Here is a 25,583-nt window from a genome sequence, read left to right as displayed (position 1 = left end):
GGCAGATGCTGCTCCAACTCACAGGGTTGCTCCCTGTGTTTTCTGTCTGCTTCTCCTCGACCTGGGAGGTTTTGCAGCCATTGTTTTCCAGCACATCCATGAGGGTATCAGGTTCAGTATTTGTGAATGAACTGGGAGCCAGTTTTATTCCCCTCCAAATGCAGGTAAAACTTGTCCTCTGTCATCTCCAGAAGTACTGGTACCCTGGTAGCACCAGGGTCAGTGTGAGAAAGCTCTTCATTCACTGTTTGGATTGCTTGGGTTTAGGAGCAGAGTGGGGCTGGGGTGGGTTTTTGGTGTGTTGGGTCAGTCCTGTCCCTTACTGGGCATGATGTTACTGGTCTCCTCAAACAAGCTGGTTATGAAACTCTTCTGCAGTGATGCACATACTGCCAAAAACTGATTGTGCCTCTGAGCAGCTGAGATAAGTTTGCAGCATTTCTAACTCTGAGCCGTGGGCTTGGGTGTGGGGCTTTACCAAAACAAGGGTGCAGTGGTGGGTTTTCAGGAGCCAAGCCATGAGTCTGGCTAGTGGTGAGTGTGACTCTGGGCTCTGCAGGGTGTTCTGGGTGGTCTGGAGTGGTTATAATCAGGGGATGAGGTGCTGAGAGTCAAGTGGCAGTTTTAGTGCAACAGGAGGAATTTAAGCTGCAGCTTTCAAAGTAATTTCAAATTTAGCTTTAATGATGCTCGGGCTGGTGGTGGCATAATAGCAGTAGACATAAGCAGTGGGAATCATTCCCATGGTTAAATTTACATTGTTTGGAGGGGGAAAAGTGCTTTGAAAGAAGAGAGACTGTTTCCCAGAGAAGACATCTCTCATTCCTCTCTTTTATCTTCTTCCTGCCAAGCTGGGGATGCTGTGAGTGTGTGAGCTGCTGAGAGGTGCTTAAATGTTGCTGGGTGATGAGGAATATCTTGCTCTGGTTTTTATGTGCAAACAGGCTGTATTTTCTGCAATAACTTTAATAACCTTCGTGTGGCTGTTCAGAAGGATGAACCTCATTAAAGAAGAGGTATTTAATAACAGGCCTATTTTTATCTCTGTCTTTATCTAACAGTCTGCACATTTATTTCAAGCTTGTAACAGTGCTTTGCAAGAAAAATGTTTTCCCTCCTGGAAAACGTTTTGGGAATTCATCCAGCCTTGGTAATCTTGAGTTTCCAAAGTGTCTATCATCCCTCCTCCTTCTTGAGCCTCCAAGCCATACCAAGACCTCAGCTCCAGCATTTTTCTTGGGTGTTATGGGAAAGTGGTTTCAAAAAGTGTGACTTGAGTTCCAGAGTCACAGAAGTGGTTCTGAAGGTTTGACCAGATATAATCAGAGCAACTCCCTCACACTTCAAATGTGTGATCTTGTGTCGTGGGACAAACATTCCAGGGATTGCAGCACGTTCCTGCTCAGCCACGGGTCACACCTCCATCCCTATGGAACCCTGGAGGCTGCTCCTGTGACACTGAATTCCCACCAAAGCACCATCCAGAGGCTGGAGATCAGGAGAGCCACCCAGCTGCTGCTGCACACTGTGCAGCTCCAGGCCTTTTCCTGGTTTGGGAATGATTTCCTGGGCTGTGTCAGGGCAGCAGTGCTGGGTTTGCTGCAGGTGACACTGTCCACATGCTCTGGGAGAGCCTGGCAGCTCTGGGGTCAGGCATTCCCACAGAGCTTACTATTTTCCAAAATTTGCAGTTTTATTCGGTAATTTCATGAATTACACCCTGACCCAAGATCTCCTGCAGACACTGTGTTTTCAGAGCACTGAATTTGATCCTGTTTGCTGGCAGTTGGAGGCAGGTGATCTGCCCCAGCCCCGAGGGATGCACCCTCTTCCCAGTTCCTCCCACACCCATCCCTTTGGGGTCACTGGCTCTGTGTCCAGGCTGCCTGCCCTGACTGAGGGTTTCTTGGAGCACAAGTGTTATTCAGCACCATGCAGCCTGTGGCCAGGATGACCATTTCTGAGCCCTTTTCCCAGGACATGTGTGACCATGTGCTGGCTTTGGTCCCTCTGGGATGTGTGTGACAAAAGCACCTGGAGCTAATCCCTCCTTTTCCTTGCCATTCAGCCTGGATTGTGTACATCCCTAAAACACAGTTTTGCAGCATTATCTTTCTTTATTATGAGGAAGAAAGTATTTCCCATGGCCTTGCTCAGGCTGTTCCTCCCTGCAGTCTCCTCCTGGGCTCAGGCCCTGCTCACTGAAACTTCACCAGAACTGATTCTAGGTGGGTGAGGACACAGACAGAAGGTTTTTCAGGCTCCTGTGAGGAATATTTCACCTGGTCCTTCACAGTTCATGCCTGCAAATTAGTGCTCTTGCTCAGATGGGACTGCAGCTTTTTTTTTTTTCCTTTTATACCCCCTAATTTGTTTATTTTTCCATATATTTATTTATGGGGTCACACTGGCAACAGGTCTGTTTTTTCCACAGACTCTTCCAGAGCCACATGCTCTGCCTGCTCCATTCTTGTGTGAAAGCACCCTGCTCCTCTGAGGAAAACTCTGAATATCCATCCTACTTTCCTGATTGAGCGAGGCATTTTCTCTGATCCCTGCCCTCTGTTCATTTCAGAATCTGCAGGGAATTTGGGACATAAATTAAAAAGCTATTTGAGGTTTCTTGAGGTCTAGAAGCTGGTTTTGCATTCGTTCTTACTTGAGCACACACTGAGACAAATGGCTCTGCTTTACTGAAGCAGCTTCCTTTGGCATCCTGAGGAAGCTTCCGAGTTAAAAAATAAATATGGCTCTGTTTTCCAGCTCTGCTTAACCAGCAAAAGCTTGGGAAAGAAATGTAATCTCCTTGGGTCTGTCCTGATGTTTTGTAGAACTAATTCCCATTTATTGCAAGAACTCTTCCACGCTAGATTCATGTTTAATTTTTTATTATGTGTTTACATTTTAGAGGTGGTGAAGGAAATTCTAATTAGAGAGAACATTTCTGATTCAAAAGATCTTTCTTCAGTCCAGACATTCTTCTTCCTCTCTCCTGATTTTTCTGCCTGCTCCTTAAGGCTGCAGGAAGTTTTGCTTGGGTCATTCACTTGCAACAGGATGTTATCTGAATACAGAATTAATGTATGCAGCCTGTCACTTGGCATTGCTGCTGTTCTGCTGCTGCAGAGCTCCCAGGGTTGCAAAGTCCTTGCAGGTGGCAGTAGCAGAAATGTGCCCGTGATCCTGCAAAGTGAGAGAAGGAACGTGGAGCTGTGTGTCTCTGCCATCACTGCAGGGTGTGAATAAATAGATCTAATCAACAATTTACATGTTAGCCCCAGACCAAGGTCTATTTTTAGGATTTGTCATTCAGCCCAAGCGAAACCTGGGCTGCTGGTGTTTCTTAAAGCACCTTTAAGTGCTCACTGAGTCTGTATTTTAAGCTCCATTTACATTTTGATAGAATCTGCTGCTCTTCTTGTTGGAAACAAAGCCTACCTCATCTTCATTAATTACACTATCATTTCACCTGCTAACCAGGGTGCTACTAATTACAGTTATCTCCCTGTTCTGCAGCAGATAGTACACAAAAAATTGTTATCCCTGGCTGTATCTGGATTAGCTGGAGCTGTAACAAGGTGGCACATGGTGACAGGTTTTACAGGTGTGGTGAAGGTATTTATAGACTGTCTGATGTGAAGCTGGAGGAGTGGCTGTGCTGCCCTTCCCAGGCACCTCCACAGCAAAACGTTGTTTAAACATAGGAAAATCTGGTTTACTGCAGGGTGATTGATCACTGGGGCAGGTCAGCTCTGCCACAGAGGTGGTGGAGTCTCTATCCCAGGAGGCATTCCAGCTGGACACAGTCCTGGGCAGCCTGCTGGAGGTGACACTTTTTGGGCAGGGGTTGGACAGATGATCCCAGAGGTGTTTCCAACCTCAGCTGATCGGTGGCTGTCCAGCAGTGCCTCTTTTGGTGGGCTTCACAGAGAGCTGCAAACCCTGCTGGGGAAGCTGACTGTTCTCCCTGCTCACATCAACTGCAGTATGAATGCAGCAAACATGGGAAGAGTCTTCTTTGAAGAGAGACAGTAGAAAGTAATGCCTGAGCCCATGTGCTGGGGACTGTGGGTCTGGAGGGCTGGAGCCAGGAGCTGGAGGCTGGAGGGAAAGACCCTCTGGGACCAGGGCCTTTCCTGGAAGACAAGCCAAGAGGCTTCTCATTTGACTCCTGTTTTGTCATCTTTCCACCCACCTTGATCTCTTCAGATGCTCCCTAAACCTTTGGATTGCATCCTGAAGTGGAATGGACTTGTCCTGAAGGAGGAGCAGGGCAAGGCTGCCAAGGAGAGCTGGTACCTGCCCCTGTGGGGAAAGCCCAGCTGGGAAGCAAGAGAGGAGGGATTCCTGAGGCTCCTCCAGACCAGGCTGTGTCAGTCAGAGGTGTGAACACTGTATGAGGAGGAGATGTACACTCTCCTTCATCCACCATGAGTGTCCTCAGATCAGGCCAAACTGCCTGCACTGGTTGTTTGTACTGTTTGCTCTCTGCTGTACTTTATAAACTGATTCGTGGGGGGGGGGTTTATTGCCCTTTTTTTTTATTCTGAAGAATATTAGAGATGGTTCACATGTTTTCTTTTGTGTCCTCTGCAGTGCAGGTGATGCAGACAGGGATGGGATGATAGAACCTTTATCCTTGTCAGGTCTCCATCCACACCCAAGGCACTGTCCAGGTACAGCCTGAATGCAAAAGTGATTTTCTTGGAGGCTTAGGAGTACTATGCCAGCAGGTAGAACAAGAAGCTCAATGCAAACCACACTCAAGAAAGATTGTATCCATGGTCTGAAAGCCAGATATGGAGTCATGGAAGTGCATATTGCAGTGGTAGCAGAGCTGGGAACACTGCATGGAGATGTTTCCTGCAGTTCTGGCACAAGGAACCAGAGGACTGCTGGTTCTCCATGGTCCCCCATGAGCACCTCTGGCTCTCCATGGTCCCCCATGAGCACCTCTGGCTCTCCATGGTCCTCCATGAGCCTGTCTGGCTCTCCATGGTCCCCCATGAGGACTTCACAATGCTTTGCACAGAGCTTGCTGTGACACCAGGCAGGAGCTGCTGGTGGGGCTGCTGTGCTGACTCAGGCCATGCTGCTCCTGGGGACTGTGCAGCAGTGATGCTTGGCCCTTCTCAGTGTGTTTCTGCTCCAAAATGTCACTGGGCCTGAAGGTACCTTCCTACAACAGCTGCTCCTTGTCTGCATCACTTCCCTTGGTGGAGCAGGGAGAAAACTCCCCCCTGCTGCATGGCAGGGAGCCCTGTGAGCCAGCACAGGGGGGACAGCACTGGTTTAATCATTTATCCTTCTTCATGCCACCAAAGCTGTGTCCTGGGTGGAGGTGTGTGTGTCTGGGGGGAGGGTTGGCCCCAACCATCAGCTTGTCAGGGTTTGCAGCACTGGCAGTTGGGAAGAAAACTGTTATTAAGTGTAACACGGCACCTTGGATACTGAAAGCATGGGGAGAGAATAAATACAGCCTTCCATAATGCCATTTTATAGTGTCACTCTTCAGAATTTATTAAGACCTAGTTGCAGCCATGCCTGCAGCTTCTTCTGCTTGAATCAGTAAATTTTGTTCATTATCTCCAGCACTCGCTTTGACCTCCTGTGTTTGAAACGAGAGGAAACATTGGAGGCGTGGGGACACCCCACTTACTTTCTTTGGCAGCTGGTTTTTTTTGCTGTAAATCCAGCTTTTCTCGGGTTTGCTGCTGGCACCCCAGCCAGGGCTCATGTGGGATGGACCCGAAGTGTGACTCGTTAGTTGATGAGGGCACTGGGGCACTGAGGACCTGCCACAGCCCCCACGGCCCCCACAGGCAGCAGGGAGGGAGGAGGAGTGTGATGGGCATCTCAGAGCCAGCTGGCACATCTTGTCACCCACCCTGGGACTACCCACAGTCTTGGGTGGGCTGAGGATGGTTGGAGGTGGTGAAGGGTTCACAGGAGCTTCCTTAAGTACAGCCAGGGGGATGCTGAAGTGTGAGCTCAGAGAGCAGGTCAGCATCACCTTGCTGTGGCTGTCACCCCTGGTTAGCTGCTGGGACCTTGCTGCCTGATGGCTGCTGAGAATGGCACAGGATCAAGTCTTCAAGTGAAACTGGGCCCTGATTTTTTTGTCAGGACAAATCACAGCAGCATTGTGGCTGTGTACCTTTACCCCCACCCTCAGCATTTAGCTCTCCTGCATGGAGGAATACGAGCTCAAGCCCAACCTTCTGATAATTTGTTATGTTCCTTATGCTTGAGGGCAAAATTTAAGTTGCCAAAAGCAGATGTTTGCTTGCTCCTTTTTTAGCTCTCAAAGTACTTTCTGTGTGCTTGATTGATGGACGTCCCTGCTACATTAATAGCTGGGCTTTGCAGAAAGCTGTTATTACCAGGAGAATCTGGTGTGGGTTTCAGTTTTTCTTCTTGCATTGAAAATCCATTATTAATGTCTTTTTTTGGGGAAAAAAAAAGGCTTCAATTCAGGCATTTTGCTTTGCTTTCTCAGGCTCCTTCACAACTGTCTCCTCCGCGGTGCTTTTAAAATCAATATTACAAGTGTTCTTTATATTTTACTGGGTGGTTGAGGGTTTCTGCGTCTTGCTATTGATTTCTAATTGTGTTGCAGGACATTTGGGTGCACACAGATTGCTGTGTGATGGATAGCTTTATATGTGTCTTCCTAAACATGACTGAGTTGGCTTTTTGCATGTTGCCTCTTGCTGGATGCTGCTGCTGAGCCTGGAAGCTGCCAGGAGAGCTGTGAGTGCAATCCTGAGACACTGGGCTTGTGACCATTCATTTCATTTTGGCTTTGGTTTTGGTTTTAGACACGGAGGTCTCGTGAGGTCTCCTCTTTTGTGTTGTCTTTGCAGAGTTGTTCTGCCCTGGCTTTTCATCCAGCTTCATGTTCTGCATTGTAAGAGCATAACAAGTTGTCCTGGTTTTGTGGGGGGGGGTCACAATGTACCTTCAGCTCTTTGGGTCAGCTCTGCTGGCAGATCTTGGCGTTTCAGAGGTGCAAGTCGTTGGATCACAAAATGGTTTGGGTTGGAAGGAACCTTAAAGATCATCCAGTTCCACCCCCTGCCATGGCAGGGACACCTTCCACCAGCCCAGGTTGCTCCAAGCCTCGTCCAACCTGGCCTTGGACACTTCCAGGAATGGGGCAGCCACAGCTTCTCTGGGCAGCCTGTGCCAGGGCTTCCCCACCCTCACAGGGAAGAATTCCTTCCCAAAATCCAGTTTAATCCTGCCCTCTATCAACGTGCAGCCATTCCCTTATCCTGTGACCTCATGCCCTTGTAAAAGTCCAAGTCTTGATGAAATAATATGGAAACACAGACCACATCTGTAGCTGATGTAAAGTTGGATTTACAGACAGAGAAGCACATCAGTACTGAGGGAACATGGGCACGTCTGTGTGAGTCTGTTGGCACCAGAGGAGGATGTGATGAGTGACACTACTGTGGCCAGCACGGGTGCTCCAAAGTGCTTCCATGGCTCCAGCTGGCCTGCAGCAGGGAAAGAACATACAATGATAAGGACAAGGGCCCCATCCATGTGTGTGTTTTGGGCAAGTCCTAAAAACACAAAGAAGAAAGGGCAGAATTTTTCTGTGCAGGGAGCAGGGAACTGTCCCCCTCTGGGGCTCCCCAGGCAGGAATGGATGTGCTGGTGTTTGCCCTGCCTGTGGTCAGGCTGCTTCCCAGCCCTCCATGCCCTGCCAGCACAGCTCCCCGTGTGCCAGGGCTTTGCTGTGCCCGCAGGCAGCCTGCAGGTGGTCTGGGTGCACAGCAGATCGCTGCCGGCTGGATTGGGCTGTTGCTGGTCAGGCTTGTCTTCAGCAGGGTCCTGGACCTTAAAACGTGCCTCCGTGGAGGCCAGGTTTGGCCTGTAAGGATTAGTTGTTGCAGGGGACCAGAGCAGACGGCTGGCAGAGGTGCTGGTGCCGTGTCCCCGGGGAGCAGCAGAGCAGGGGGTGTTACAGCTGCTGGCAGAGGACGCGGCATTCCCGGCTCTCCTCGGTCCATTCCCGGCTCTCCTCTGTCCATTCCCGGCTCTCCTCGGTCCATTCCCGGCTCTCCTGGGTCCATTCCCGGCTCTCCTCTGTCCATTCCCGGCTCTCCTGGGTCCATTCCCGGCTCTCCTTGGTCCATTCCCGGCTCTCCTCGGTCCATTCCCGGCTCTCCTGGGTCCGGCAGCGCTTGCCGGAGCCGGCAGTCGGGGAGGGAGGACGTGCATAACTATGGGCGGGCTGTGACCTTGCCGCTGGAACTTAGTTAGCAATTCTGTTGATGTTCTGGAAACAAAAATATAATTCAGGCCACCTTCTCCTCCAAGCTGACCCTGAGAATCTGGGAGAAGAGCTACTGAATAATTAGGTGCCTTTTTTTTCCCCTTTTTGCTGGAGTTACTGCTCAGTGTTGAACTCTGCTGTGAAGTGTCATTAGTTCCCTTGAACTTGTTTCTCCGAGCGTACTTTGCATTAGTACAATTACGGAAATTGCAGTCTCATTAATCACTGTGGGTTGCAGCACATCCCTGTCACACCCTGTTTTGGGGGTGGTTTGGCTGGTGGGACCCCTGTAGCCCTGGCTGGGGTGGAGGCTGTGGCTGGAGCACTCCCCCTCTGCCCTGTGCCTGGTTTAGTTGTGCTTCGTATTTGCATGTCTCACCCTGTAAGATCTGGAGTGGTTTTGCCAGCACTGCAGAGAGCAGCCTCCCCACTGCAGAGGGGAGAGAGAAAGGTGGTTTTGTCCCAAGGGAGTTTTGCTGGACCACATCCCTGCTACTGTCACTCCAGTTTGTATCCATAGAGGTCCTGGAATGGCAGAGCCCAGACTCCTGGCTGGGCAGGGAATACCTGGAGCCTGAGCTCTTGTGCAGGGGCTGCTGCAGGGCTGTTTGATGATGCTGTGGCTCTGTCTCCATGGCAGAGCTCTCAGCCTTCCTGGCAATGTAAATTCTCCTGGCTGCATGCTAAAATTACACTGAGTTATTGATTTATCTCTGAGAGGATTTCCTTCCCGAGGGACAATTCTGGCTGTTGTAATGATTTAGTTCTTGTGCAAGTGCAGAATCCGTAGCAGAGCAGAGCCACCCTCCTACCCTCGGGTCTGCAGCTCAGGGTCATGCTCCCTCTGCAAACTCATTTCTGTTCCAAGGCTGGCACAAGGTTACATGGCTGTTATTTCCCTCTAACAGCTGCAAATAAAAGGGCATTTTCAACTTCTCAGTCAGGAAGCTGCAAGACTCGGACAAGCCTTTGTGCCACGGCACTTGATAATCTTGGGTAATCTTGGATGTGTTGCAAACACAGCTCCAAGCCTGGCACATGGGATGCATGAAGCCATGCCAGCATTAATGCACCCAGGCTCCTGGGAATGTTTTAATTCCTTACAGTGGGGTATGATGGGAGCAGGACCATGTGAATGCTTTTTTCCTGAAGCAGCAGGGTACAGCCTCTCTTTTCTTTACTTTCTACTGAGTCATCTATAGACCATCTCTAAAATCAGGCCAAGCAAGTTCAATTCAATCTCCTGCTTGTACTCCTGAGGAGGCAAAGCCAATTCTCTCCTATTCCTATTGGCACTGAAACCACAGTCCACTGGTTGTGGTTCAGCTGGTGAGCACCATCAGCAGAAGGACCTGACCTGGAGCAAGTGTTTCACCCACTCTCTGTGGCTGGGAAATGCCCAGTTCTGTGTCCCTGGGTGCCCATCAGAAGCCCCTCCCCGTGTGTTCCTGTGTCTCACCCCACAGTGGATTTGGGGCCGATGATGAAATGTGAGGCTGCTCACCCGCGTGGTGTTATAAAACAGCATCTCCCAATTAGGCCCAGGGAGAATGTGAATTTATTTTCCCATGAACCAAATGTGGCACAGCTACTTTCTTTCTCAGTGATCTATCTGTGAGATAAAACAAGTCCTCAGCGTCTGTCTTAAATACTGCAGTGTTGACAAGTTCTCTTGACAGAAATTAGGCTAATGTCCCTCACGACTGCCTCAGCTGTAGAAACGAGGCTTTCAATTGGAGCTTGGGAAAGCACTATACCAACGCACTCTCCAAGGCATCTTCTTATTCCAGCTTTTATTATCCAGATTTGTTCTCACTCTGCCTTGGCAGCGTGGCTGGCAGACTGGTTTCTCCAGCACGTCCTGCTGGTCTCACAGCCAGGCGGGTCAGATCAGGCACCTTCCAGTGTTGGACCAGGGCGGTGTTGGCCAACTCTCTGCAGATCTGGGTGCCCTTGGCTCTGGGGGATGCTCTGGGCTTGGGGAGGTGTTGGTGCCAGGATGGGACTGGTGTGAGGTGAGCCAGCTGACAGGCTGGTGGAGATGGGATCCAAGGCAATAAGCTGCAGCCTTGCCAGCAGTACAGCGTGTCCTGAAACGCTCCCGGTGCGAGCTGGAGCTGGGAGAAGGGACTGTTTGTGGTGCACGTCTATCTTTGCAGCTTCAGCCTGGACTGAGTTACGGACTCAGAAGCTGAGGACAGATCACTCAGACATGGACATGAAGACCCCTTCTTGAACTTCCCAGCCTTCCCCTTGACAATAATTTTTTTTATTGTCCCTTTGCTGTCTTTAAGTTGCACTTCAGCTCCTCGTTTCCAACCACAGATTAACCATGGCTGGCTGGGACCTCCTGATTCCCACACTGGTGTTGGTCCTGGTGGATTATCCTTCTGTAGAGAGCCGTTGTGTCCTTTCCATGCCTCCACATTGCCAGGTTCTTTGGTGGCCATGTCACCAGTCCCTGAGGGAGGAAGAGGGGCTCTCTGGGAGTGACAGATGTGGGAGACATAGTGGTTGATGATGTTCTGGGGGTGCTAATCTCCACCACAGTAAAGGAGCTGGTAGTGCCTGGCTCAAGAAGTGATTAAATGCCAAAAATTGGGCAGGATGGATATCATCCTCAGTTCCTTTTGTCAGGTTCTCAGTTCTCCTGGTCACCTCCCTCGTCCTTCTCTGCCTATGTCCTGCATTGATCTTCTCTGAATGCAGCCAAGCCTTCAGCATCCCAGATGGGCTTTCTGGAGTAACAAATACACCTGAGGGATGACAACTATTGAACAAGTTGCGGTCACACTATGAAGGCTTGGGGATAAATGATGTAGTGAGTTGGAGAGGGATTAAACCTGGCTTTTGTAAATAAGTTTCTCAGGGATGTTGGCTTGGGGACATGATGGGACGAAGGTCACTTCAGTGTCTGTGCAGCCTGGCGTGTCATTGGAGAGATGAAATACCAGAGTGTGTCTGGACACCTTTGCTCTCTGTTTCTTCTGCTGCTCGGACCTATGTGGGATTAAACTCTCTAAAGTGCTGCAGTTCACAGACTTGAGCCCACTATCAGAAGAGAAAATAAACCAAGTTCCTCATACTTAATCCCTGAGCACATGGCTCCTGCTGTAGCCAGGGGCGTGGTAACACTGCAGTGCCTGGCTCAGAGCTGGAGAGAAGGGCCTGCTTAGCAAGTGAAAACGTGTTTGTGCCAATTTTAAACAGGGCAACCCTTCCTTTTCCTTCCTTGTGGCTGTTTTTTCCTGATGTGTTTCCTGCTGTTGCAGTGCAAGGGAGAGCAGCCTTTGCAGAGGGAGGTGGAAGGGCAGAGCACTTGTTGTGAGGGGCCCTTTGCCATGTGAAGTGTTTCTCTGCTGGAGCAGCAGTGGATCCATCAGCAGGTGCTGCAGCAGCACCTCTGTCAGAGAGGCACCACGTGTCCCTCCCGAGCCCTCCTGTCACCCCTTCTCTGGGAAGGAAGGTACCTCCCAGGCACAGGTTTTCCTCCCAGGCATCTCTCTAGCATCTGCCTTTACTTCCATTGCTTGTTATCTCAGAGCATCCCGGGAAGCCGCGGGCACCTCCTGGGAGGAACGTGCTCTGCCCTGTGCATGGTGTCTGGTCCTCTCGTCCCTGGGGGTTCCTTGCCATGAGAGGGGTGAGGTTTGGTGGGTTTTTGGCAGGAGCTGGCTCAGCCCTGGGCACAAGGCTGGGCTGTGTGTGCCATCATCAGCACCAGCCCATCAATCCAGAGAACATAAATCCCAGTGCCACGGGAGAGCACTGGCTGGGGGAAAAGTGACAGCTGTGAGTGTTGTCCAGCCCAGTGTCCAAACTGAACTGGTGCTTTGGCATCTCTAATCAGGTGTTACTCACTGGAAAGCCCCTTCCCCACGGTGCTTTGTTCTCTGCTGGCTGTGGATCGAATCACAGGTGGAGGGATTTGATTCTGGCATCGTTTTAAAAATGTTTTCATTCTATCTACTGAGGGAAACAAAGTACAGAGAAGATTTCTCAGCACTGGGACAAAAGAGTGGCTCTGAAACCCTTTTCAGACAAACAAGTGTTTGAGCTGTAGGACTGGTGGATGGTGCTTAAAAGACATGATTATTGCAGCAGGCAAAAAATCCTAGAGTACAAGGAAGTTCTCCCAAGGGTTACTCCCAGTGAGTGTCTCCCTGGAATCCTGGTTGTGAGGAGCACTTGGCACCTCAAGTCCACTCAGTGGCATCAGCCATAGGAGAACAGTAGCCCAGCAAGCACCAGTAAGGTGCTTCTCTCTTGGTAAATGAGAAACTGGAATGGGATCAGCCCTTTTGGGGTGGCTTCACTGCCTATGGCAGAGAAATTGGAACTGGATGATCTTTAACATCCCTCTCAACCCAAACTGTTCCACGATTCTTGCTCTTCCCCCTGTTCAGGTGGGATTCAAGTCCTGCAGAAAGTTGTGCTGCTGCTTTGGGACCCATGAGAAGCCTGGGCAGGAACAGGGATGTCTCGGCATAGGACAACTTTGGGGTTTTCCAGGGATCACTTTGCTGCCAGGGGCAGTGCTGAGTGTTGAACTGGGAACAGATTCACTTTTGGCAAGCTTGAGAGCATTTCAGGTGGCTTCTGTCCCTGCTCTACTGCAGCATGGAATAAAATCAGTGTTGGAGAAGATGCTGTAGTTAGACATCACCATTTTGACAGGTCGAATTGCAGGATATTTATTAGCATAGCTTGGAGTGTTACAGAAAGATTTGTCAGATAAACCAGCAAACTCAAGTGCCTCACGTGGAACTTCCAGGATTTTGTTGAGGTTCTTTTAACTGTTCTTCAGTCTCCCAACAACTGATCCCATTCAGGCATTTCTGGAGGACCCTGTGGATGTTGCTGCTGTGGACTGAATGTCTGTGGCTTGGGGATCTGGCCCTGCCTGCTCCATGTTTGTCTGGGTGCTCTGGGAGGCAGAAGGCAGCAGCAGTGAGAGGTATTTGCTCATGTTTTAAGGAAAAAACTCTTCTCTTGTGGTTTCCTCTGCAATGCCAGGAAGAGAAGGACATCTCTTTGTCCTTGTTGGCCCTCTGCACAGCAGGATGTTTGTCTGGATGCAATGATAAGACAAAACAACAGCGATGGAACCATGCTGACACCCCCAGGACTGCTCACTTGCTGGCAGAGGTAGCACAGTGGGACTGGCCAGGAGGGTCACCCCAGGGCTCCATCCTGCATTCCATCCCCTGCAGTGCTTAAGGAACAGTTTATGAACAAGAAAGCATACAGTGATTTTATAAAAGTGTTCTCTTTAATTGATTGCAGTAGGTTATTAGAGCCCCCATTGTCACTGATGGTGTGGACCTTTGAGGATGTGCTGTGCTCCTTCCCAGCAGGAGTACAGAACCAGTGGGAGTAAGAGCTGCAAATGCAGTGGATTTGTAAAGCATCCAGTGTCACAGGAATCTGTACTTGGAATGTGGACACCACTGTCTGAGCTTCCTCATGGCCTGTGCTGGGAGTGAGGCAGTGTGGGAAATGCTGGGGAATGCCAAGGGATACTGGGACTGCTGCTGGGGAAGCTCTCGGGCTTGGTGCTGTGAAACCTCTCCCAAGGCTATCAGGAGGAGGTGACATAGAGCATATTAATGACCTTTTCCAGTGGCACTTAATTGAGAGGAGCAGTGAGTGCCAGAAAGTGAACTAATACAAAAAACTGTAGCTGAGTGAAAAAGGGGCAGAAAGAAATAAATGAGATTCAGGCTCTGGGCCTCCTCTTCCCATCAGTAATCCATCTCTTCCTTACCTGTGTCTGCTACACATCTTCCCTTCCTTTTGTATGTAAAAATGTTCTGTTTGGAAATAACAAGCAATCCAGGGAGTGGTATGACTTGCCTTTATAGGCAAGAAAGGAAAAAAAAGGAGACAGGCTTTGCTGCTTCCTTATTCAACAGTACCAGCTGGAGAGTGTGGGGTCAGAGCTCACACTGAGCCCCCCAACACTAGAGCTGCCTCTGTTTGCCCTGGAGCCTGGCATTCTACACGAGAAGCAGGCTACATCTTCATGCTGCCAGTGTGCCAGGGTGTGGGATATCCCATCCTTTGGCCAGAGCAGGAATCAGGGCAGTGTCCCCCTGTGTGTGACCAGCACATGATGCCCCAGCCTCGACTCACCCCTGGCACTGGTGATTCCTGGAGCTGTTGATGCAGCAGTGGGGGGCTCTGCTGCTTCCTGGGATTTGTCTCCTTGTGTTTTTTAATCATTATTTTATTAAAGGAGAAGGTGCCATCAGATAACTCATTGTGGATGCTCTGTCAGTGTGATTATTTTAATACTGCAGCACCGCCGGTGTGTTTTGCTGGAACATTCACTTATTGATTCCAGATTCCTTTGTTGCCTGTTCCAGAAAGAAAGTCCCTTCCCCTCACTCCCTGTTCGAGGGAAACAAAGAGTAAAGGAAGGTAGATGTTATCTGAGGCTTGCTCACATACCGAGGTGATTTCTGAGAGCTGCAGAGCCACTTACTGACTCAATAACTTGAGGTTTGTTTTCACACCCTTAATAGATTTTTGAATTGTTTCGCAATGGCAAACAAGAATGCTCACTTGGGGACAAAGCAGGGATCTGCTGAGCTGAATCACCTTTGTTCTGCTTTCAGAAACCTTCCCAGGGGACATTCCTGTGCCACAGGGGACAGAGTGGTGCTGGAGGGGGGGAGTTTCACGTCCCTCTTGGACCCCTCTTGCTGGGCAGTCAGTGGATGAAAGCTTGGGGGTCCAAGAGCTGGGGAGGGCCTGGGGAAGCCACTGCCAGGAGAGTAGTGAGTTACTGCACAATCTCAGTGGGAGTTTGCAGGTCTGTGTATGAGGTACAACTTACTTGGTTGTGTTTAACGCTGTTGCTGTGTGGTGTGTCAGGGCTCAGCCTTGTCCCCACGCTGAAACTCAAAACCACCTGTGGCCAGCAGTAAATGGAATAATCACACAGGATAAAATGGAATAATCCACAAGAATCATCGAGTCCAGCGTGCTGGAAAGGAGCTGGGCAGGATGAGACCATTCTGCTTTTGAGAGGAAACGGTTGGTCATTTGGTTGATCTAGAAGAAGAGGGCTGGAGTTCCTTGGATATCACCTGGATAACACTATTGAGTGTTGCATATTCCACACAGCACCCTTGTGCTTTTACTTACGTGTTGTATAATGCACCTGATCCTGCCTCAGTTGTGAGCCTGTTTTCCATTTGTTTATTTATTTATCGTCTTGTTTTCAGCCTCTGCAAAGCTTGATATAGGCACAGAGCCTGGGAAGCGTACCCAGAGCAGAGTAACAGATAGCTGTGATTTGGTTACAAGGCAATAATTTAAGCCGACAGGTTTAGCTGATAACATAAAGCACGCGAGAGGAATCGCTTCGCTTTGTAAATGTCAGCAGAACCCCTGCGAGGGAGCTGCTGCCTCAGAGCTGCCCCGGTGCTGCTGCTCCAGCCAATATATTACAAGGAGATATAAACAGGTGTCTGAAAAAATCTGGCTGACCAAGATTAAAAGAATGGGACTATAAATTAAAGTCTTCCTCGGCGTCACTTTGAGCAACTTCCAGGACAGAGCACATCCGAACGGATCGAGTGCTAACGCAGGGAGGGAGCTCCAGGAGGCCGGGAGCTGCACCCAGGTGTAGGGCTGGTTTGTGAGAAGAGCAAAGCCTGTCCTGGTGCTTCTGCAGCTGATAAAGGGATTAAATGGAGGACAGGAATAACTCCATCCCTGCAGCGCGTTGCCACAGGATCAGTGTCTCCCGCCTGGAAAAATAAATGCTGTCATTTTGCTTTGTCATCTATTCCCAATAAAGACCTTGTCATTCCTGCAGTCACAAGGGGTTTTTTATTCTCTGGAAGTGCTTTACCTGTTGGACACTATCTTTCTGGTTGTGAGGCAGCTGAGTGATTGAGTGGCAGGTGGGTGGCATGTCCCTGTCAGGGATAGTGGGTGAGCTGCTCAAACCCTGGGGCTCTCTCTCTGAGATCCATCAACCCAAGGAGATGCAGGGACACATATTCAAACTGAAAGATTAGATATTAGGAAAAATCCTTCCCTGTGAGGGTGGGGAGGCCCTGGCACAGGTTGCCCAGAGAAGCTGTGGCTGCCCCATCCCTGGAAGTGTCCAAGGCCAGGTTGGAGGGGGCTTGGAGCAACCTGGGCTGGTGGAAGGTGTCCCTGCCCATGGCAGGGAGGTGGAACTGGATGATCTTTAAGGTCCCTTCTGTCCCAAACCATTCTGGGATTCTATGATTCAAACAATTTTAATTGTGGTTTAAAAAAATTCCATGTGTGGGATATTTTTTAAGTGGTAAGGAGCACAAACAGGTTCTGGGGGCAGGGGTTTGCTGCTTCCTCCACAGCTGTAGCCCTTTCAGCAGGTTCACAGAGGGGATTTCACAGCTATTTCTGCTCACTGGGTACTCGATTTAGAGGTGAGAAATTAATTAGAATGGAAACTCCTCTTTCCCTTTATGAGGAGTGAAGATCTCGCAGCTGTCTGGGAAGTGAGACCATCCAGTAACACGTATATGCAATGCCTACCTGTGGATACACATCTTTGATTTGTCTAAGGTGTCAAGGAGAAAAAACGTCACAAAATGGCTTAAATATAAACATGTTTTTATATTTTCTTAATTGAGTTTTATTTCCCAAATGCAACTTAATGCAAACAATAAGTAAAAAATTAATTTCTCTCAGGAAAAAGCTATTAAGGATATGATTCTTTTTTAGCAGCATGTGAAGCTGTGTAATTGCTTACATATGTATTGCTCCAGAGCGTGGTCCCAGTTGTTGAATAGTATCAAATTACAGGAATCAAAGAGAATCGACTATTTTTAAGGGAAATGTCTAGACACTACATATTGAAACATGATTAAAATTCAGGATTTCCAGCTTACTCGTTTAAATCAGCAATTTTAATCACATTATTCAAGTCAACCCACCCTCAAACACACTTTATGAGTAATACTTCAAAATACCCCAAACTACATAAGACTGGGGACCTGTCTTGAGCAGCTGTAATATTTTTAAGTGACAATGTCAGTCTCTTTGTTGGAAACAGGGATGTTTTTCATGGTTTATGTATTAAAGCAGCATGTTTGTCCTGCTGTGGCATGAACCTGTGTTCAGAGCAAGGAGAAATCCCTGTAGCCGCTTAAATACATCAAGGGAGAGATTTTTGCTCTGGGGTTTGGATGGTCCTGGTCAAATCTCGTTTAATGTGCAGAAGCAGAAGCAGGGAAGGTTTGTGCCCTCTCTGGTGCCGCCTCCTTAGTTCGGCTGCGCTGGGTTTGGGAGCTCGTGTGCGCGGCGGGTTCGTGTTTTGTTTTATTTACCGCTCGCTGAAAATAGAAACGGCAGGGCCGGGCCCCCGGAGCCAGCCGGCCCTTCTGGAGCCTGCGTTCCGTTTGGATGGTTCATTCAAGCACAGCCCATCCTCCTCCTCCTCGCTCTCCCCCGCCAGCCGAGCGGGTGATGCGGCGGGAGCGGGGCGGGAGCGCGGCGGGCAGGGCACGGAGCAGGGCATGGAGCGGGGGAACCGAGCAGGGGAACCGGGCAGGGCACGGAGCGGGGACACCGGGCAGGGCACGGAGCAGGGCACGGAGCGGGGCACGGAGCGGGGACACCGGGCAGGGCACGGAGCAGGGCACGGAGCAGGGCACGGAGCAGGGCACGGAGCAGGGGAACCGGGCAGGGCACGGAGCGGGGACACCGGGCAGGGACACCGGGCAGGGCACGGAGCAGGGACACGGAGCAGGGACACGGAGCAGGGGAACCGGGCAGGGACACGGAGCAGGGACACGGAGCAGGGCACGGAGCAGGGACACGGAGCAGGGACACCGGGCAGGGACACCGGGCAGGGCACGGAGCGGGGCACGGAGCGGGGGAACCGGGCAGGGGCACGGAGCGGGGACACGGAGCAGGGCACGGAGCAGGGACACCGGGCAGGGGAACCGGGCAGGGACACGGAGCAGGGACACGGAGCAGGGCACGGAGCAGGGGAACCGAGCAGGGACACGGAGCAGGGGCACGGAGCAGGGACACTGAGCAGGGACATGGAGCAGGGCACGGAGCAGGGACACCGGGCAGGGGCACCGAGCCGCGCTCCTCCGGCGGGGATGGCATTCCTGGCTGTGTCCGACAGCCCAGAGCTGCTGCCGCCACTGCTGGGGCTGTGACCCCGCTGTCCCAGCGCTGGCGACACGGGCAGGAAAGGCACTGGCCCCGGAGGGGAAGGACCCAGCTCGCCCCTTGCCTTCTCCCCGGGGCGCTGTTTGTGTCCGCGGAGGAGGGACATGTCCTCGTGCATCCCTGTGTTGCATCAGCACGCGATGACATTTTGTCCTAGAACAGTTTGGGTTGGAAGGGACATTTAAGCTCATCTCATTCCACCCTCCACGGCAGGGACACCCTCCACCAGATCAGGTTATCTTTTATTGTGTGTTCCTTGCTGGCAGACCCCTGTCTCTGTGTCTCCTAAACCAGGGAGAGGAGATGCAGTGTTGTCCTTTCCATGGACATCCTACAGACTCCTTTCTGACCAGCATGTCCCAGCTACAGCACCTGTGAGGGGCACAGCTCCTCCATTCCTGCAAAACCTTTTCAGCCTGGGAAGATGCTCCTCTAGATAGATATAGGTTAAAGCTCCCATGTGTCACAAGTTAAAGGAACAGGAGGAGGTTTGGATCTGCTCAAAGAAAGTGGAAAGCACTTCAGGTGTGGAGGAGGCATATCTGGCCTGTCCTTGCATAGTTTAAGGTGGGAAGATAATCACATCTGTCCCCTTGTATATCCAGCCAATGCAACTTCCTATGGGCAGGATGTGGTGGAGTGAAAGAGGAGCTATCAGAAATGCACCTTGTTTTAATAGGAAATCCTCCAAAATGGATTTTTATGGTTTTTCTAAATGCATGAACCTGCTGTAGGCTTTGAAATGTTTTTGTCTGAGTTGTGACAAACATCCTAGTCTTGTGTAGGAAGCACCAGGTCCTTTGATCAGAGAAATGTCTCTTTGGTCTTGAAGAGGGAGGGATCAATCCGGTCGTTCCCGAGACTAGAGCTTTTTGTCTTTGAGTACATGTATTTATTGTACAAAATAATTACCCTTGCCTTCACTTGCCTTTGGTGGGAGATGCTCTCTGTCTCCTGCCTGCTGTGTTATGTTATGTGAGGTGTCTTTTTAGGTAAAAGGGAAGAGATAAAGGAAAGGCTGAATAGGGACTCCTCATCAAGAGGGAGGAAGGTGAGCAGCTGTGTGTCTGTCTGTCCATCTGTGACAGCTGAGATCTCTGCAGTCATTCAGCTGCAGCCTCACTCTCCTAAACAAGCAGATTTCTTGCATCAAAAGAAGAAGCACCATCAAGAAGAAGCAACCAAATATTGCCTCCTGTCCACCCCAGTGCTGGGCTGGCCACCAGGATGTGTTTGTGGTGAACTGTCACCAAGGAAAACCACTTTCAATTCCCCATCTTTTCTGTATTTAAAACCAAAGCTTAATGTATTCTGTGTATTTTTGTTGGCAGATAGCAGTGATCATATATTCCTTTTAATACAGTATTTCCAGCTCAGCCCAGCCTTGATGTTCAGTGTACCTGGCTGGACTCTGCAGGATGCTTTGATTTCCCTTTGGCAACTGCATTTTATGCCCCAATCAGCAACCAATTCCCCTTTCTCCATATAGTCTCCAAATCCACTCCTGCTGTGGAGTTTTAGTGCTCTCCTAGGAACTGGTCTGGGAGGGAGGAGGGAGCTGATGCTCTGCTGGGCTCAGGGTTCCACCTCTGCTGTGGCTCAGAGCCAGCCTGGCAGCACAGGGAGAAGTTTGGTGGCTCAGGGTGGCACATCTGGGAGGGTAAAGCAGCACTTGTGGTTCAGAGGTGCTGCTGGAGGGGAGGGCAGTTGGTGGTGGATATTCTGCTCCTGGTGCAGGATGAGGCTTTTCTCCCTTTCTCTGGGGGAGAAGTGTGTGCCTTCAGCTCCCAGTTCCTCACAAAGCTGGAACACTGCAGATGTTCTGAGATAACCCCACCTTTGTTTGCAGGTCAGGCTGTTCCTGCAGGGTCACACGTGAGGCTGAACCTGCAGACAGGAGAGAGAGAAGCCAAACTCCCAGATAGTGAAAATGGGAGAAGTGACACGAGAGAAGAGAGAAGAAGAAAAAGGTACAAGAGGTGCAGCAGGGTGGGTGGGCTGCAGGATTCATGCCTTTTATTAGAGGCTATGTTCCCTGGTGCACCCAATTACCGTCTCTTCCTGAGACTTAATTGCTGATTCAAGAGTTCAGCAGTGCTCAAAACGGAGCCCTGTCCTTTGTGATCCCTTCAGGATGGCAGTGGAAGTGCCCTCAGTGCACATTCAGAGACACCCTCATGGCTTCTCATGCTACGACACCGAAACTAAATTGGCAGTGTGGCTTCTTTCAATGAGATTTAGTCCTTTGTAATATCTGCAGCAGTTGGTCTGAAACTGCTTTCTGAGCTCAGCCCCTGGGGACAGCTGTGAGGGGCTGTGTGACCTGAGCCAGGTGCCCTGTTCCAGCTTGGAGCAGGATCCCAGCTTTCCCTGGCCCATCAGACACTGCCATGGTCTCCAGGGATCACACTGCCTTCCTGCACCCACATTGTTCAACGTGTTCTAAACGTTCCACTGGTGCTGACTTTCCCCTTGGCACCCTCCTAACCAAGACAGGGTTAGTTTCTGTGGGGAACCTCTTTCCTGAAGTGTGTGGGATTTCCCACTTCTTTCCTCGCTCTCCCACTGACTCCTGCTCAGGGCATGGAGATACTCTTTATCTTCATGGTGCCTCAGCAGCTGGATTTCCTTTTTATCCATGCAAGAGTGATTGTGGCCCAGATAAACCCTCCTTGAACCAATGAGAAAGGCGTAAAGAGCAGCACAACATGGTTTTTAGCATTTCTGTGTGATTTCTGTGTGGATTTGCCCTTGCTCTGACTGATGATGCTCATCAGAACTTCAGCTGAAATCTCCAGGTTAAAGCTTGTGAGTCCTTAGCAATGATTTAGTGTCACAGGGGTGCTTTCTGTATTACAACATGAAATTCTGAGGCATAAATTAATCAGCTATTTTTATTGTGTTAGAACTTTAGATTTTGGGTCGGAGGGTTTGATTACAGAGCCTTTCTCGATTGCCAGGGTGAGATGTGTGCAAACCACTCACAGAATACAGCACTCAGACTAATCTTTTCTTGAGTGTGGTGCTTTTTTAATCCCTTTCCTCCTGCCCTTAGCCCTTGCTAGTATGTCACAGTGAAAATAGTATAGATGCAGTTGTTTACTCAAAACATGTTCTGGTTTGTTTTGTTTCTTCTGCAAGACTGGGCAAGGTGGATGTTGATGCAAATTCATTCACGTCCCAGGAGCTCAAAAAGGCCTTGGCGAAAATGAAGGAAAGTGAGAAGGCAGAAAGGAAGGTAAGGAGAGTTCCCTGTTTGTAAAGCAATGCACAGTGCTGTGAACACACCCTGTGTTACACATTGCAGAAATATGATGGTTAAAGTGATTGCTTGGGAAAATACTGGGCAAACTAATCTGGTGAATATGAACCTAAAATACCATTGCTAACCTGTCAGTGATACAGTTCCCTGGCTTTTCTGTATGATTCTATAATTCTGTGAATGGTTTGGGTTGTAAGACACCTTAAAGATCATCTCTTTCCACCCCCCTGCCATGGGCAGGTGTTACGACCCGCCCCAGGAAAAGAGAGGGGGGGGGGTAACCTAGGTTTTATCAAAAATTCCTTTGGGGTGGATTAAAGCGAAGCGACACTAGATAATCGGTGTATGAAAATATATAAGATTTATTTCAACAGTTTTGTATCAACAGGTAAGTTAATAAGATTTATTTTAATAGTTTCATATCAACAGATAGGTTAACATTTTTGGGTGCTGTCATAATCAATAGGTCATAACCTTTCTGGGGAGGAGAAAAAAAATGCATAGGGGAGAGAAAGGCAAGATAAGAGCCAGGGAGAGTAAGAGAAAAGAAAAGAACCCCCTTTGGGGGGGAGAAACTGTTTAGGGGAGAGGAAAACCAGGATGAGAGTAAGGGGAAAAGGGAAGCTGAGAGTATACAGTCACCGCCCACTGGATCCAGCGATGCTTGGGAGCGATGGTCTTGATTCGCAGGCGGTGGGGGAGAAGAACTCCCAAATTCCCAAAGTCACCAGTAAGTTTATATGCTCTGGCGCCTCTCTGGCATGAGGGGTTGCTTTTCCCTTTTTTGGACTTAGTCCTCCAGAGGCACATTGTCTTTTCAGTTGTTGTTCGCCCAGCAGAGGTGTCAATAGGCAAAAGCCTGCAAGGTCGACTCTTCATGGGCTATCAGAGGTAACTAATCGCCCAGCAGGTGTGTCAAAAGCCCAAGGTCAGTTGTTGTTTTCAGGACAGCGTAACTAATCGCCCAGCAGAGGTGTCAATAGGCAAAAGCCTGCAAGGTCGACTCTTCATGGGCTATCAGAGGTACAGTGTAACAGTCAAAGGCCCGCAAGCTCGGCTCTTTTCAGTTGTTGTCAAAAGCCCAAGGTCAGTTGTTGTTTTCAGGACAGTACAGTGTACCTACTAAGCGCCCAGCAGGTGTGTCAAAAGCCTGAGAATGCATAAATCATCAACTATCTCAGTCTCTGACAGCAGGGACACCTTCCACTAGCCCAGGTTGCTCCAAGCCCCGTCCAACCTGGCCTTGGACACTTCCAGGGATCCAGGGCAGCCACAGCTTCTCTGGGCAACCTGATTTATTTATTCAACTGCTGCTCGATTCACAAAAATGTCTGCAGACCCCAATGTGGCCAGATTGCAGTGTAACAGTATTTATAAAGGGAGTTCCTTTCCCTGTTACTACTCTCCTTGCTTTAGGTTTCCAGTCTCATGCCCTGGGTAGCAAAACCTGAGTGGCCATGGTGAAGCACAGGCTGAAGTTTCCTTACACAAGCCCCAACCCAAAGTAAAATAGAATAGAAGTGCTGCTTCCAGGCCTCTCCAGGCTTGGAACTGTCCCCAGCCACTGGTGGGATGATATGTGACTCCTCAGGGGGGTCACAGCCTCTTTGCCCTCTCCCCCTCAGCAGCATTTCCTTAGACCTTCACTGCTCCTGCTGCCTTGGCATTGGCTCAGCTGAAGGACAACTGAAGTAGAATTCAAGGCTCTGAAGTCTTGAAGTCAGAGTAAGGCTTTTTTCCCCTTATGTGGCAGCAGGGCAGTATTTCATTTGCTCTAAGATTATTTCATTGTTGCTGGAAATGAGGATCATTGAAATGCAAAAATTAGCAATGCTCTATTACATGAAAATAAGCTATATTTTAACCCCCTTGTTAGAATAGCTTTTGTCCCATCAACTGGGCTAAAAGCAGCTACATCTAATGGACCTTAAGTATTCCATTTACAGTCACTCCTGCAGGGAGCAAATTCATCCTTGAAGGAACTGTGTCAGAGGAAACTCAGTTACACCGAGCCTGTGCCTGTCTGTGCTCTGGCAAAGGCAGTTTGGAGTGGTTGGGTGGGGGTGGCACTGTGTGTGGTACCTGTGGTAAACTGGCCAGCAGTCATTAGGCTGACAGAGCTTTCACTTCCATTGCTCACTTGTTTTTCCCCTGATGGCTCCAGCCCTTGGCTTCTGTTGCTGTGTGAGGAGCAGGGCAGTGCTTGCAGGGGACTGGGGCTCGTGGAAACCCTCCCCTTGGGGGTCACTCCCGGGTACAAACATGGCTTGGTATTTGTGTTTGTGATGAATCCCTTTGAAAAGGGTCTTTCTGGCTTTCTCCTGCTCTAGGGAAGCCCAGCTCCAGCCTGGTCTCTCTGCTTCATCCATGCCCTGCAGCACCAGGCTCTGTCCCCGCCTGTCCCAGTGCCACCAGTGCTCCTGTGCCTCTGGGGCTCTCCTAGATCTCTGACAGATCATTTTCCTTCTCACCACATGCCTTTTGTCAGCTCTCTTGGTTCGTGGCAGCGCTTGGGGTGCTGTTACTACCAGGGAGATGAGCCCTGCTCAGGACAGGCTGTCCCCTGGCCAAGCCCCCTGGCCTGGCACTTCAGCTACCCCCAGCTTATCACCACTCCTTCTGCTTCCCTTTCTGACAGCTTCTGTCCCCACAGTGAGTGCACCTTTCCCTGAGAGATAAAGCCATCCTGGAACGTTGGGATGGCAAAAGCATCTTCATCCATGTTCGAGGAGATCTGCTTGATGCCACTGGCATGGAGTCACTGGGCACTTCAGGCTGGATGGGACCTCTGGAGCTTTCCAGCCCCATCTCCAGCTCCAGGCAGGGTCAGCTGTGGGTTCAGGGAGGTTGCTCAGGGCTTTTTCCAGTCAGATCTTGAGAACATCTACTTGCAGGCGAACAGAGAATAGCAATGCTGCCTCTGGGCCCCATGCACTGGAAAGACATGAGATGTAGAAATGGTGTACAAATGGTGTATAGATGTAGAAATGGTGTACAAATGGTGTATAGACCTAGAAGTGGTGTACAAAGCCCTGGTGCTCACTGGTGCTGCAGGTATGTCACAGACAACTGGGTTCCTGGGCTTCTCAGAAGGACCCTCCAGTGCTGCCCCTGCATCTCTAGTGCACAGCACTAAATCCATTGGCATGGACAGCCAGGTTCCCCTTGTAAATCTGAGGCTGGGATTTCTTTCTGTGTCTGTCTTGTCTCTCTTTATCTCCTATCTTCACATGTGGTTTCCTCCTCCTGCTTTCAAGGCTCAAGAGGAAGAGGTGAGGAAGAAGTTCCGGCCCATAGAGCAGCTGAAGGAGGAGTTTGAAAAGCTGAACATGAAGATGGAAACAGATTATGAAATTATGGTTAAATTAATCAGCAAATTCAACAGTTCTGCCTCCACGCTGGATGAAAAAGTAGCAGCCCTTTATGATCTCGAATATTATGTTCACCAGGTAACAAGAATGCATTAGTAACTACCATGTAAAATCCAGGGGATGTGGTGTCAGAAATGGGGGTTTATTTTTCTTATCAGTATCAGGTAATACAAATTGCTTAATTACCATAATCCTGGGACAATAACAGACAGCAGAGGGCTAGTGCAGGCTTATTTTATATCCAGGTTTGAATTAATCATTGCTTGTGCCAGGAGCCAGAAGTTTCCTAGGGGCTGCCTGATCTGTTATCTGTTCTCAGGTGGGTTTTCTTATCCTCTCTTTTTCTTCTTTTATCTACTTAATGTTACAAAATGGGGTTTTATGTGCCATATTTGGGTAAGTAGAGTGGTGGCTGCTAAGAAAATAATTATTTTCTTGCTGCTTCCATGGAAAGCTGCCGTGGTTGCAG

General features: G+C 49.8%; 1 protein-coding gene across 4 annotated transcripts in view; it reads left to right on the top strand.

The window, feature by feature from the left end:
• Positions 1–25,583, top strand: part of SIL1 (SIL1 nucleotide exchange factor) — a 100,919-nt gene that overhangs the window by 35,580 nt on the left and 39,756 nt on the right. For all 4 annotated transcript variants that reach the window (XM_051793803.1, XM_051793805.1, XM_051793801.1 and 1 more), the window contains 3 exons: positions 20,331–20,451; positions 21,623–21,719; positions 25,001–25,192. In XM_051793803.1, coding sequence (XP_051649763.1) covers positions 20,331–20,451; positions 21,623–21,719; positions 25,001–25,192 — 410 coding nt within the window. The remainder of the gene's footprint in view (positions 1–20,330; positions 20,452–21,622; positions 21,720–25,000; positions 25,193–25,583) is intronic.

This window comes from Manacus candei, unplaced genomic scaffold, assembly GCF_025592945.1.
Source record: "Manacus candei isolate 608988 ecotype Guabito, Panama unplaced genomic scaffold, ASM2559294v1 h1tg000037l, whole genome shotgun sequence".
In the NCBI taxonomy this organism is placed as follows: domain Eukaryota; kingdom Metazoa; phylum Chordata; class Aves; order Passeriformes; family Pipridae; genus Manacus; species Manacus candei.
Note: the sequence above shows the minus strand (reverse complement) of the source record. Positions and strands in the feature narration are given on the sequence as shown.